At 43.0% G+C, this 14160-nt stretch overlaps 1 protein-coding gene across 3 annotated transcripts in view; it reads left to right on the top strand.

Annotated features, from left to right (window-relative positions):
* PAM (peptidylglycine alpha-amidating monooxygenase) overlaps positions 1–14160 on the top strand; it is a 149315-nt gene that overhangs the window by 57125 nt on the left and 78030 nt on the right. For all 3 annotated transcript variants that reach the window (XM_003788932.2, XM_003788933.2, XM_012804625.2), the window contains exons 5-6: positions 491–576; positions 1903–1986. In XM_003788932.2, the coding sequence (XP_003788980.1) occupies positions 491–576; positions 1903–1986 (170 nt within the window). The remainder of the gene's footprint in view (positions 1–490; positions 577–1902; positions 1987–14160) is intronic.

Below are 14160 nucleotides of genomic sequence, written 5' to 3'. Positions count from 1 at the left end.
TGCATAGCTGCATATGGAATTCTGTCTCTGCATAGCTGCATATGGAATTCTGTCTCTGCATATGGAATTCTGTCTCTGCATAGCTGCATATGGAAAGTGTTTGCCTCAAGCAACTCAGAAACTTTCCCTTCAGGTGTATTTTCTTCACCTAGAAATTGTTCTGTGCTCTAACCCTCACGAGGATCTTGAAGCTGATACGATATAATAATGATATATTGATAAAGAGTAGAGCCTCCCTAGTGACCACCCCCCTCCACTGACCACCTCCTTAAGCTGACCTAACTGTCACAGACCGGACAGTCACCCATGTACGTATCAGCACAGCAGGCCCAGTTCCTTAGGTCGACCACCTCCGAATGTTGACCAGTTTGTCACCGTCCCTTGGGTGGTCAACTTACAGGAGCCTACCTCACTCTGCTTTCCTCCAACAGAGAGAATGCCTGCATCTTACTACTTGAATCTTCATTTATACCTACTGTGTTTCCTGCAGGTTTTGTGATGAAGGAACCTGTGCAGATAAAGCCAACATTCTGTACGCCTGGGCAAGAAATGCTCCCCCCACTAGACTCCCGAAAGGTGCGTCCAAAGCCACTTGGCTTACGTTAAGCTGCTTAATTTCTGTTTCCAAAGTGTAATTTTTTATAGCCCCTCCTAACATTGGTTGACAGTGTCCCATTTTGTGACTTTACAGTAAAGTACCTGTGCTCCCCACTTTGCACTGAAGGGGTTTGTTTAGATAGTTGCGCTTTCACCCACACAGAAGCCTGGATAGAATTAGAAAATAACCAAGTAGCCCTCAGGCCACCTTTGGCCTAACGCACATTGGTTCTTGACAGCAGCAGCATTTCGTGAGCCAAGAGAGCTAGGAATTAAATAAACTGCTGTTTCAGCAGAGATTGTTTTTACAGTCCTGGGACTGGGGTATTGACTGCGGTGCCAGACCTCAGCTGGCGTTCTGACTTCACCTCTGAACTGCTCAGAGTTTCCAGAGTGTGTGTGAATTACCAGGCTCTCTTTTATTACCTGGATGTTTCCTAATATTAAAGCGCGTGTGTGGTTCTGCAACAAATTAAGTCTGCCTGTGGTTCAAGGATGGTCCTTTGAGGCACGTGCCCTGCCCTGCCACCCTCACTCACACCAGCAGCATTAATCCATATCTGTTTGGTCTATGTCAGCTGAGACTCAGAATTCTCTGTGTTTGCCGATGGGCCATGGCCACACACACTTAGAAACTAACAGGACCTGTGTCCATCATAGATTTATTGACATTTTAAAGATTCATTAGTAAAGCCAAAAAAAAAAAAATGCTTTCCTCTGCTTGTATTTTCTCGTAGATTTTTTTTTTTAGCTCACTAGCAAACTTTATTTAAAGTAAGATGATTTAAGTTCCAAAAATTCACTGACATACTAGACTTTATAATCTACTTGGTAATTGATGGCCTCAGTGTTACTTTTGTAGACACCTGTTTTCACAGGGGAAGAAAGGTAATTCCCCTGAGATGCCCCTAAGTCTATTCCCTATATTCAATCAGAAAATAAAATGAACACAGAGGAATAAAAGCAAAATGAGAGCTTGGGTTTGGGTTTATGTACGTCTGTTAAATAATCAACAGGACGGAATTTTGTTTTGTTTGCTCCATTTCTTTCCCAGGGAGCGAATTGTCCTCTTAAAGCGTAAGTGACACTCTGGCTCTGATGAGGAATCTGTGAATAGAATTCCATCAGAGCTCTAAGAAGTCCTGACGGAATGTGTTAGAAATTTTCGGTCAATGTCCCGTTTATTTTGGCTTTCATACAACTTCATATGTTACTTTATTTCTCTTTGGAATTTCATAGATACTAACACTAAATTAGCTCCATTTTAGGTTTCAATTTCTAAAATTTTTTTTCTTACGTCTTCAGGTGTTGGATTCCGAGTTGGAGGAGAGACTGGAAGTAAATATTTTGTACTACAAGTACACTATGGGGACATTAGTGCTTTCAGAGGTGAGTTTGGAAACCTTGCAACTAAACAGACTTCCAACACTGTATTGTTTAATGTGGATGCACTGATGATTACCTGCACAGTAAAATGGAGACCTGCCCCCACCTCTGCTCGCTAGAGGACAACTACTTTTGTTTCCTTTAATTTGGAGCTACTGGAGGATGAGTTCTGAAAGTTATTTCTCTTATGCACCTGTGTACTCTGCTGCCTTTCCTCCCGGGCTGACTTTGGAGAGCTCTTGGCCTCCCAGGATACTGTCCTGTCTGCCTGCTCCTGCCCCTGTCAGGAGCCTGCTCAATCCAGGCAACACTGTGGGAAGTGTGGGAAGGAACTGCTGGTTTATTTAAGTTACTCTCCCGTGGGGAGAGCCGTGGGTTCTGCAGTACTGGGGAGGTTCTGAAGCACTCGGGCTCGTGTAGTTGTCTTACCTGCTCACCCACACCTGCCTCTATGCGGTCTCATCCGCTGACCATTGCTCAAGTGCATGGACCTTCCAGCCTTCTAGGCACTGCCAAACACACTTACCTCCCAAGACACCTGTTGCTCTGCCCATGACTGCGATGCACTTTGTTTCTTATTATAGAATCATTAGCATGAGGACAGGGCCTGTTTCTAAGGCAACTGAGAGGTTGTACTTCTGCTGCATTTAGTCAAACTCCAGCTGCATTCTGGGTTCACGTTCTGTGTTCACAAGAGAATAAATATTAAGTAGACTTGCTTGCTTTTGTAAGTGTCACAGTGACTTATACGTATTTCTCCAAGTTCTCCAATTTCACATCGTATTTCTGCTCATTAACCTGATAGATTTCCCCCTCAGAACACATCTGATTTCTCTCCGGCAACTCAGCCTAGAAGTAGATGTCCATCCTGCCTATGAAGTGTCCTCAGGGGTCTTTGCTGAGAGAGCCCCTGTGGTGGGAGGGTCCATGGTTTCTCAGCATTCAGAGCTAGGACGGTAAATGCTGTCTCCCTCTGCAAAAGGATGCTGAAAACAGTAATCTCTGGTACTTGAAAAGGCCCGGTAGTCAGATATGTTATCAAACAAGCACCTATGGGGCAGCATATGAGCATAATTTTCAAGTAAAACTTATTTTTAATATTAAAAATAGACTTTGAGTTTTGACAAGTAGCTTTCTGTTTTTGAAATAGAACCTCATCTTAAGTTTTGAACTCTCTATAGTGCTGAAACAAGGTTTTGTTGAAAACAAAGGAATAATGTTTGTGTTGAAGAACAAAGACAGAAATGATCTGCTTTAAAAATTTACCATGTTGGTGTCAGCAGGAAAGGCAGAGTCTAAGACTGCTAACTTCCAAAGTATTGAGAAGGCTGTGACACGTTCAGAAAGGCAAGCAGGCTTCCCCGAGCACACAGCCAAGTGGCTCCTCACACGCTTCCTGAGCCCTGATCCTTGTAACGCTCTGCCAAGCCCTAGACCTCACTTTCCAACCCAATTCCTCATAATTTTTTAAGTATCCTTAACAGATAACCATATTAATACCCTAGAGAAAATGGATGATCTCTCTATATACACTAATATCTAAGAGTTATAAAAGGGCTAATATTTTAATATATAAACATAGAGTTATTGTTTACTGTGAGAGAAAGATGAGAAACTTGATGCAGTAATTTTTATTTTCTCTTCTTTGAGCATAGTTTTTCTAAAAGAAAGCATGTATGAAATAGATATATATTTCATATATGAAATAGATTGCTAGTGCTATAATTCTTAGGGTAATTATAATACAATGAAAATATAAATAAAAAATACACCTGTGGATTTCATCATTACTGTTAGTAGCTTATTCCTTGAGATTTACTTAGAATAGGAAATAACTAAATGGGAAAATATCACATCTCCCTGAAACGATGAGAAAGTATTTTCTATTTATTGTTTTGGGGATAGGTGGAAAGAGAATTATAGATCCAGGTCTGCCAAGGTTTAGTGACTCTGGTACAGTGTAGGAGGTTTTATAAATGAGTACAATGTTTTGGAAGGCTATTCTGCTGTTTGACATACATATACTATCTAGTCTTATAATCTTGCTTTGGGCTTTTGTCCTAAAGAAGGAGATTTTTTTCCAAAGCTGGGCTACCTACCTACCATTTATTTATGTCCCATTAACTATTAATATGAAAACCTGGGAAATTAGCACATGTCCCTAAATAGGAGACTTAGTTAAATAAATGGCATAACAACCAAAAGAGCCAATATTAAAAGGTAATAAAGACTGTGTAAAAATAGATGTACATTTTTATGTTTCCAAGGATTATGAGGAACAAGGAAAAAGAGAAAACACCTAATGAACAAGGAAGATGTTTTCTTTTAAATGTTGTAACATTGTCTTCATAATCACCCTTTTCAATTGCACAAGCAGAAGCACCACATTAATTTCTGCAGCACCTGCCAGGTAGTGAACTGCGCTGATTCTTCCTGAGATTCTCATCATAAGAAGGGGTAACGTGAATCTCTACATGCCCGATTCACTGTGATCCTAGTGACTTACTTTTTAAGTACATTCTGTGTTCTGACTTCATACTTATCTCCAGATATACCCAGAAGTGGAAAATAATTATTTAATAATCATATCTTCTAATCATTGAAAATGCATTAATTATTTATATGTTATGCATGTATATATTACTTACATGCAAATACACACATACATTCATAATCACACTTTTGGTACTAGTATTAATCAAGATTTGAACATCATGGTTTTAAAACTATGCGTGGCATTTTTAAGTATATAAATTCCAAACCAGAAGCAAAGCAACTCTACTAGAAAATTACTATATTCTCCTGAGAAGTAAGGACATGTTTGGCTTAAGAGTATGTGCATTTTCCCCCACTGAGAAATCTTTGGAAAATTAAGACTGGGATCTTTCTTTCATAGAGCACCAGCAGTGAGGGCAAAATAGCTTCTAGAACCTGTGAGAATGTGGTAGAGTATCAAAGCATAACCTGGAGCCAGCTAGGTATGTCTCAAACTGTGACCTTTATTAGTAGGGAAAGATTGAGTGTGACTTTGGACAGAGCCCTGTGGAATTGTATGAAATGTTTGTTTTGTTTGTTTTGGAGACTGCACAGAATGCGAAGCTGTGAAAGTGTCCCTTAAAAACAGCCAAGGCTATTAATGCCATGGCCATCGTCCTGCTGTCTCTCCTGCCTCGGGAGTCCAGCGTCTTCTGGCAGGAGAGATGAGCAGGAGGGAGCGTGTTTACAGGCAGTAAGGGGTCTGGAGATGCCCAGAGGTGGGAGCCCGTGGGTCTGCTGGAAGGTCTGGGAAAGACTTATGAGAAGGCTGAGCCAGAGCAAGTTTGGAAGGTTGGTCAAAGTAAGAGCAGCCCAGAGGTCCTGGGAGGAAACAGTGTGACAGACACAAAGTCCCTGGATCGGGGGGCATCACTAGAGTGTGAAACGCAGAGGAGACTGGCGAGAAGGGAGCAGGATCCCACAGAAAACAGCAACCACCGTGCTGGGTTTCCCCACCTGTTTAGGAGTACAGTTTTCTGCCATGGTGGGTGTACTACTGCTTCCCGCTGACTTCTCTGTGTTTTCTCTCCCCTCCCTTGTACCACATGGAGGTAAAGATCAGTAAAAGGAAAGTCTGCCTCCCTGTGGCTCCCGTCCCTGGGGGGCGACTGATGCACATCAGATGGGGAAGGGGAGCTGTGGGAGGGGCGCTGAAAGGCAGCAAGCTCATGCCTGGTTTGAAGATGTTTCAAGTCACCAGATTGATTTCCCTCCTCCCTCATTCTACGTTGATGCTGTAGATATGCGCCCTCCACAGCCATGTGCCTTATAGTTATTTGGAGGAAACAGACTTTGACTTGCAGCCCTGAAGGGAACTTTCTGAATAAATTCACGGGAGCAGTAACGTCAGTGTAGTGACCTTCAGATTGCACTTGTCCTTGACCTCCTGCTTTATTCTGCCCAGGCTCTGATCCATGTAGGTGAGGTTTCTGCAGGGCCTACACCCAGACAGCTGGCTGTTGCTGGACACGGGGTGCGTCTGTGCCTGCGCACTCACATGCACGGCAGGGGGTTCTGGTCTTTCCACAGCCGAGGGGGTGGCAGGAATAGTGAGGGTTGCCAGAGGAAGGGCAGTAGGAGACTCCAGAGGAATAATAATTCTTCTGTGGCTCGAGCTAAATCTCTGCCCCTTACAAGACTACTGCCAGGAAGCTACCGAGAAAAGCTTTAGAATTGTGAGCTGAGGAAGAATCCCTTGCTCTAATGCATTCTTGAACAAGATGGAGCAGAGATCAGTGGCAAGGTAACTGCTCAAAAGTCTTGCATTTCAGTGAGAAGCAGGCTGTCTGCCTTCAGTTAAGCCTTTCGAGTGCTGCTGAAGCCCGACACTTGATTGCAGAGATAGAGGGAAACGGGCTCAGATATTGTCCCCGTCCCTTGGCCTGCTTTCTTCTCCCTTTTCAGCAAAATACACCACACCTGCTTCTGCTTACTCCTCTGCAGAGTGATACTGTGGGTCAGGGTTTTTCCACGTATTTCCAGACCATTTTGACTTTCCATACTGAGGAATCTCCTTTGAAATTGCAAGTATGAGACAGGAGGGTGCTGTTAATGGACTGCTATCCCCGCCGAGATGCCCAGAAGCCACTGGGTTTCCTGCAGAGAGGGAGGCAGGATGGCCCTTGGTGTGGCCTTCCCTGCGTGGGACCCCGCCATGTTCCCAGGCCATCAGTCCTATGCCCCTTCCAGAATAGACCATAATGTTAGTTCTTTTACTGTAATCTTTTGTTCCAGAGCATAACACAATATGTTTCCAAGTTCTCAGCTCCGGGGCCAGGAGTCTGGGTTGAATAAGCCTCCTGACCCGTGGACACAGGATGGAAGGGGCAGGGTGCACTTTGCCTGAGCTTCCCTCCCCCCCACCCCCCGTCCTGTCTTCTGCCAGCCTGGTCTTCTTCCTTCCCTCCCTAACCCCCATTTCCAGTTCCTCTTACATCTGACAATACAGGGACACAAACCTTTACGCGAATGCTTTGGGGCAGAAGTGGTTGGGACTTAAGAGCTTGGAACATTTTTGATAGAGCATGTGCATAAATCATGTATCACATCACCTGGGGCAATCTGGGGCACTCTACCTAATACACTAGTATTTCTAGAGCAAATGTTCAAATACAGTAAAAGGGATAAAGACATAGATAGCTTCACTTTCATTCAGGTCAGAGTTTGCTGCCAAACCTTAAAAAAAAAAAAAAAAAATGTTTCCAGAGCTTTTAAGATTTCAGAATTTCAAAAATTTTTGGTATTAGATCAAACAAACATGTTTCTTAATATTTGAGTTATCAGTTAAAATATTAACAAGGATAGGAGGACTGTGAAAGTGGTTGCATATTTTCCCATTTAAAAAAAATCTTTTCTCCTGAACTTTATTTTCATCTTTTGGAAAACACAATAAGACATTAAAAATAAAAGTAAAAAAGCACTAATACCTCTACCATCAGGGGAAAAAAATCTATGAAACCCTCTTCAGTCCCACCTCCCTTTCTGCCCCAACCCCTATCCCAAACCCCAGCTGACTGTTTTTTGTATCTGCCAACTTTTTATGAGCTTCTCTGAACATTGGTACACACACAGAAACCACAGATGTGTATGTGCACATTTGTCTTTTTTCTACAGACATGAGATCACACTCCCTGCAGGTCTCTGTCCACTGTTGTTCAGCATTTAACAGAACTCTAAGGCAGAACATGTGACGCTCTTCCATTATTTACAATATACTGTGATTTGTGAGGCCTGCTCCCTATTAGAGGTGTTTAAGTTCCACGTTTTTCATTATTACAAGCAACATTGGAAATGTTTTATATAACCATGTATTTCTACTTCAGGGTAGATATCTAGAAATAGGATTTGGGGTTACAGGGTGTTTAAGCCTTGACAGATTATATCAAATTAACCAATAAAACCAAATTAACTAATAAAAGAGGTTTCTAGCTTTCCATTCTCAATCCACAGTGAACGACCCCATATCTGCACCTGTACAGGTCATTTGCACTTAAAAATTTTACTCAGTATTTACTTAAACAAAGCAACTCTTCAGAAGGCTTCATTAAAAGAAATAGAATTAACTAGAAGATCTTTTTTTTTTTTTTTTTGAGACAGAGTCTCACTTTGTCACCCTTGGTAGAGTGGCATGGCCTCATAACTCACAGCAACCTGGAACTCTTGGGCTTAAGAGTTTGATTCTCTTGCCTCAGCCTCCTGAGTAGCTGGGACTCCTTGGGTTAGCCTGCCACAATGCCCAGCTACTTTTTGGTTGTAGCTGTCATTATTGTTTAGCAGGCCCAGGCTGGATTCAAACCTACCAGCTGTGGTGTATGTGGCTGGCGCCCTGGCCACTGAGCTACAGGTACCGAGCCTAACTGCCAGATCTTACTAGCATTACCTCTACAGTACACAGAACGGGTCAGGGTTTCTCAGAATCTGCTCAGAGTTCTCCTGCAGCAGAATCTCCTTGGGATACTTTTTTAAATGGAAATTCCTGGTCCAGAACAGAGCTGCTGAGTCAGAGGCCCAGGTAGGCATGTTCTGGAGCTGGCTCACAGAGGCTCACAGAACCAGCTGGAGATTTGCAGGTATTTTGTAAGCTGATGGTTAAATTTAGCCATTTTTAAAAATAAAGGCAATAAATACTCAAAAATCATCCTTTTCCAATTATCTTACTACGTTTTCCTATTATCTGTGCTCTTGAGCACACTTACCTCTGTGTGGTGGAAACCTGCCTGAGGTCACTTCACTGTGGCTTTTCCTAACTCAGCGTTCACAGATGTCATGTTGGCAGCTGTGACAGGAAAACCACACCATGGGAACTTACAGATGCTGAGACCCAGAGTTTGCTCTGTCATTTCATTGGTTGTCAAGATCCAAGAAAATGACCAGTGCTGTAGACTGTCAGTGGCCAAAATAATTGAGGAAATATTCCTCCAGGATTCCCAGCTGTGGCCCCATACAAGCCTGTGTGACATCATCCACAAGTGCAGTCCCAACATACATTTTTGACATTTCTGTTTCTTATCCAGATGAGAATGTTCATTAGATTAGATTGAACATTCTAATGAACATTCTTATCAGAATTCCTCACCGGCCTTGTAACTAGGTGGCCTATGGATAAGTTCATCAAACATCCAAGAAAGAATTCTTTTAAAATCAACTGCTGACGTGGAATTCACAGTAGAATATCACATATTTTACTGCTATTTATAAATCCTGTGCTATACATTTTTGCCAGTAAAACTGTAATAACCTGCATGCACACACCCGCCCTTACTTTTTTCCCAGAGAGCCGCTGTGTTACCAGCACACCGCTGGACCCAGGATTCTGAAATTGGTATAAGCTCCCTGGTTGGTTGTCAAGTACACAAACGTTGACAACTGGCACTCAGAGTTTCCAAGTCGGGTAGACGTCGCCCCTGCCTTTTCTTCCTGCGCTGCAGGTGTGTCGGGCCATCTCCTGGGGCTTCAGACACAGCAGAATAATTTGCATTTATCAAAATAAGTTTAATTAAATCTCAATTCTCTTAAGAAAAAGGGAGCTTTGAAAGAAGAAAATGCATTTAATTACTGTCTGGTTATTCTAGCACTTTATTTCACTTTGAAATTCAAACGAGAGCTTGTTTTTATTCTTCACTTTTTTACAAAATTTGGTATTTAGATTTTAAAATGCTTTCATAGAAGGCACCAGGAATGCATCATGACTGTTTTGTAGATGCCCCTTCCCATATATGGGTGTGCAGATATTCACTCTTCACTCTTTATGTAGGTAAATCTTTTAAAGAATGGAACAAAACAAGTTATGTCCCTTCACCTTTTCATGTATTTTATTTTTAAATGGAATATATGTAGAGATAGAGACTAGAAAGGGAGGGAAATGGCAAGAACCATGAAGCCTTCTGAGAGAGGAGGACTCGCCATGGGTCACACTGCTCCTGAGTGAAGTTGTGTAGCTTACACCTTTCCAGGTGAGGGAAGGGGGCTGGAGCACGTGTGGGCTGGGGAAGCATCCTCAGAGAGGAAAACATGGCTCGTATTTTCTTCTGAAAATCAATGAATAAGACTAGTGTATCTTATGAGTTGTGTACTATTTTGCTTTTAAAGCACTTGTTTTTACCATCAAAGGCTGAGAACTGAGAGTTCAGGGTGACAGAATGGAAACCACATCCTGGTCCAGCCCCTCCATTGTACAGGAGTGGAAATCAGTGCTCAGAGGTTATGTAACTTGCCCAAGGCTGTCCAGAGTGATGAAAAACTAAAAGGATATAATTTGTGCTGGATTTCTAGCTTATCTGTGTGTCCAAGTTTATTCCCTAACTATATAAAACAGGCAATGGAGTCAAGTGTTTTAAAAACATCCTTTGAGCCAGGTATGGTGGCTCACACCCGTAATCCTCATGCTCTGGGAGGCTGAGGCAGGTGGATTGCTTGAGCTTCAGAAGTTTGAGGCCAGCTTGAGCAAGAGAGAGACTCTGTCTGTAAAAATAGCCAGAATATCTGGGTGTCATGGCAGGTGCCTATAGTCCCAGCTACGTGGGAGGCTGAGGCAAAAGGATTGCTTGAACCCAAGAGTTTGAGGTTGCTGAGAGCTGTGACTGCACAGCACTCTACCCAGGGCAACAAAGTAAGACTCTGTCTCAAAAATAAAAAATAAAATAAAAATACAAAAGTCCTTTGAGCCATAGTTAAGGGAGGAGTGGATTGGGGCACACTGGGAGGAAGATGAACACAGGTCAGGTGTTCACCTGGTCTCTTGGGTGCCTTCTCCTGTTGAGATCCGAAGTCACCCGTTTTCACATCCTGTCGGGACACCTCCAAGTCGGGTTGCCTGACAGTCCCCCTGATTTCAGAAGAGTTGTGATCGGGGGCTCTTCAGGCTCTGTCCTGACTCTGATTATGCACAAGCAGCTTGATGGAAGGCACGTGGATGACTTCAGAAGCATTCAGTGCCTCTCAAAGGACGCGGAGACACCTCCCATCCTGCCCACGCCTGCCCTTGCCAGGCGCTCACGGGAATGTGTGCTCCCTGAGTCCCCAACTTCCTGCATTTCCACCCTGCTAATCACCTCCAGTGTGGAGGACTGATGATCCTTATTCATCTCATTCACTCCGCGCGGCACCTGTTCATTTTGATACCTCAATACAGCCATTGAGAGTCGGAATCGCGTTCCCGCTCCTTTGGTTATGAGAAGCAGGCAGGGCACGGCTGCGTCATTCCTTGTCAAAGGACGTGTTCAGGGCGTTTCTAGCTCTTAAATGTGGATTTATGAAGAAAGAATTCAGCATTGAACAATACAGTATTTAGCATAAATGATGTCTTCTGGTGGGGGAGGAGAAAAACTCCTGCATGGAATTTCACTTTTAAAGTACAACATGTCTCTCTTGGTCCCTGTAGTTGTTTCTGAGAAAGCCTCGTGTTTCACCTTTACTGATCCCATCGTCATGCTTTTTAATCCCTTGTAATTAGTGACACCTCTTACTCAGGGTGGCAAGGGCTACATAGACATCAACTAATTACTTCCATGTAAATTAGTAGCAAATAGTATTTATTTTTAACAAAAGGACATTAAAAGGAAATATAGAGAAGTTACTTGCTATTGGCCCACACAAAAATCGGAGCTGCCGTTGTGTTTTGGTGAATCTAGTCCAGGTACTGACCACTCTAAGTGAGGTGTGTGGCTCAGATCCCTCATATTCCACGGGTCTCCTGCCCGTCACCTGTCCCCAACCTCGGGGCCCCAACGTGTCTGGTCATTGTGTTCCAGGAACGGGAGGGCGTCGTTCAGGAGACGTGCTGGGGTTTGCAGGTTCCATCTCCCCGTTGGTGCCCACTCCTGTGTGTTAGTTCACTGCTTTACTCATAAAATGGAAAGGAAACCTGAGTAAATACATAACCTAGGAAATCACTCGATGAAGATAACTCGCTTTTAAAATTTCATAATATTTATGGAATTTTCTATTGGCAAAATAAAATCAAACCCTGCCTAGATCCAGAAGGGAACCTTCCCACATGCCCATCTCTCCCAACAGGATATCATTCTCCTCTTGGTCCGATCTGGAAACCCTTCTCCTGCTCTCCATTTCTTCTCATTATAAATATATTAATTCTTTTTTCCCAGTCTTTGAAAACTTTCAAAAGTATTTATCTTGAGGGGCCATTTTTCTTCCCCCATCCCTTTCTAGCCTCATTTCTTTGCAAGTATTTCTTATGCTTGTTTTTCAACTGAAGTTTGACATACCCTAATAATTACCGGAAGTAAAGTGAAGTCAGGTCAGTAGCCTCAAACCCCCCTCACTGCCTCTTCATCTTAGACAGTAAAGACCTAAGCTCTGGGGAGTTTTGAGAGATAATTTTGGTCACTGAGGGGTTTCAGTAATTTTCCGTTAATGTAATAATGATACTCAGCATTTACATACTACTTTTCAATCCAGAGTGCTTTAGAAATGTTACTTTATTAATCCTCATGTCACGTGACAGCATAAACTTACTGGATGACTCAACATTGATTCTAAATCAAACACGTGACCTGTGACGCTCCGAGGGGTTTCCTGTAATTACTGCCCCACGTACAGTAGTGTACATGTGTGCACTACTGTATATAAACCAGATGTTCCAGATTTATTCTTCCATGGGAGAACCAAAAACACAATTCAGAATATCACTTTAAGTTAAAGAAGATAATTGTGTTGAAAAGGAGGCTACTGATGTTATGTTGAGCTTCAAAAAACATAGATTCTAGTTAAGTTATAGCTTTTGCAGAATGTAGCCTTTCTGTTTTCCAAACACAATGGAATACTTCTGCTGTCCAGTTACCCTCTCACTGCTTATCAGCCGTGAGCATTTAGAGGTTTAAGTTCAATGAAATCAGGACAGTGCACCGTTGCACTAAATAGTCGAGAATTTCAAAGGGGATAAAAAAACAAACCTTTATAAAAGAAAATATCCTCAACATTCTTTGGAAATTCCTAAAGAACATTGTAGATGAGAAATATGTTTTCAGCTTTATATTTTAGACTGTATTTAAAAGTTCTCTTTACTTAAAACTCTGCAAGCCCTTTTCCTCGTTGCATGATTTATTTTGTCCCGTACTTTCTCTATGCTTTCTAAACTTTTGCAGGTATGTTTTGGCCTTAGGTGGAAAAACAAACACAAAATTGGGAGAATGCAAGAGGGAAATCAGATTGTGTTTTTTTAAAACGAATGTATGTACAGTGGACTTTCTGTAAGTGGCCACCCAAGGGCTGTGACAGATCAGTCCCCATCCGGAGGTGGTCAGCATAAGGAACGAGGCTGGCTGTACTGACACACACAGGGCACATGTCTGGTCTGTGGCAATTAGGTCACCTTCAGGAGGTGGTCAGGGCAGGGAGGTGGTCAGGGTAGGGAGGTGGTCAGGGCAGGGAGGTGGTCAGGGTAGGGAGGTGGTCAGGGCAGGGAGGTGTTCAGGGCAGGGAGGTGGTCCGGGCAGGGAGGTGGTCAGGGCAGGGAGGTGGTCAGGGCAGGGAGGTGTGGTCAGGACAGGGAGGTAGTTGGCTGTGGAGATTCTACAATGTATTAAAATCAGAGACAAGGAAGTGAAAAGTGGTTGGTAGGTCTTTGGCTGGCAGAAAGGGGAAATGAAAATAATAAATATTTCTTAGTAACCAACTACAATATTTAAAACTATTCACCAAAGCCCATGAAGCTGAATGTGCTTAGCCAAGCCAATAAAAAGATCAAACACAAATTAACTTTAAAACATAGCACCATATTTTCAAAACATACATATTTACCTAGGATTGGTGATTTTGCCTTTTAATTTTACTTGCTTGGAAGTACGACTCTGGAGCAGGCTCATGATTCTGAGAGAAGAAATAGTGTAATCGTTAACTTCACTGTACATTCCTTGTCTTATTGTTTGTTTTGCATTCATAAAAGATGCAAACAGGAACCTGTTGTGACATTATTTGTGCCATAACATCCTACATAGGGTGATTATGAAATCTGGCTTGGGTCCTGTCTCCCTGCACGCAGGGCGATGGTGAAAGCAGGCTGGGGTCCTGTCTCCCTGCACGCAGGGCGATGGTGAGAGAAGGCTGGGGTCCTGTCTCCCTGCACGCAGGGCGATGGTGAGAGCAGGCTGGGGTCCTGTCTCCCTGCACGCAGGGCGATGGTGA

Source organism: Otolemur garnettii, unplaced genomic scaffold (genome assembly GCF_000181295.1).
Source record: "Otolemur garnettii isolate 467f Iridium unplaced genomic scaffold, OtoGar3 scaffold00030, whole genome shotgun sequence".
NCBI lineage: Eukaryota > Metazoa > Chordata > Mammalia > Primates > Galagidae > Otolemur > Otolemur garnettii.
This window is presented reverse-complemented; position numbering and strand designations above follow the sequence as displayed.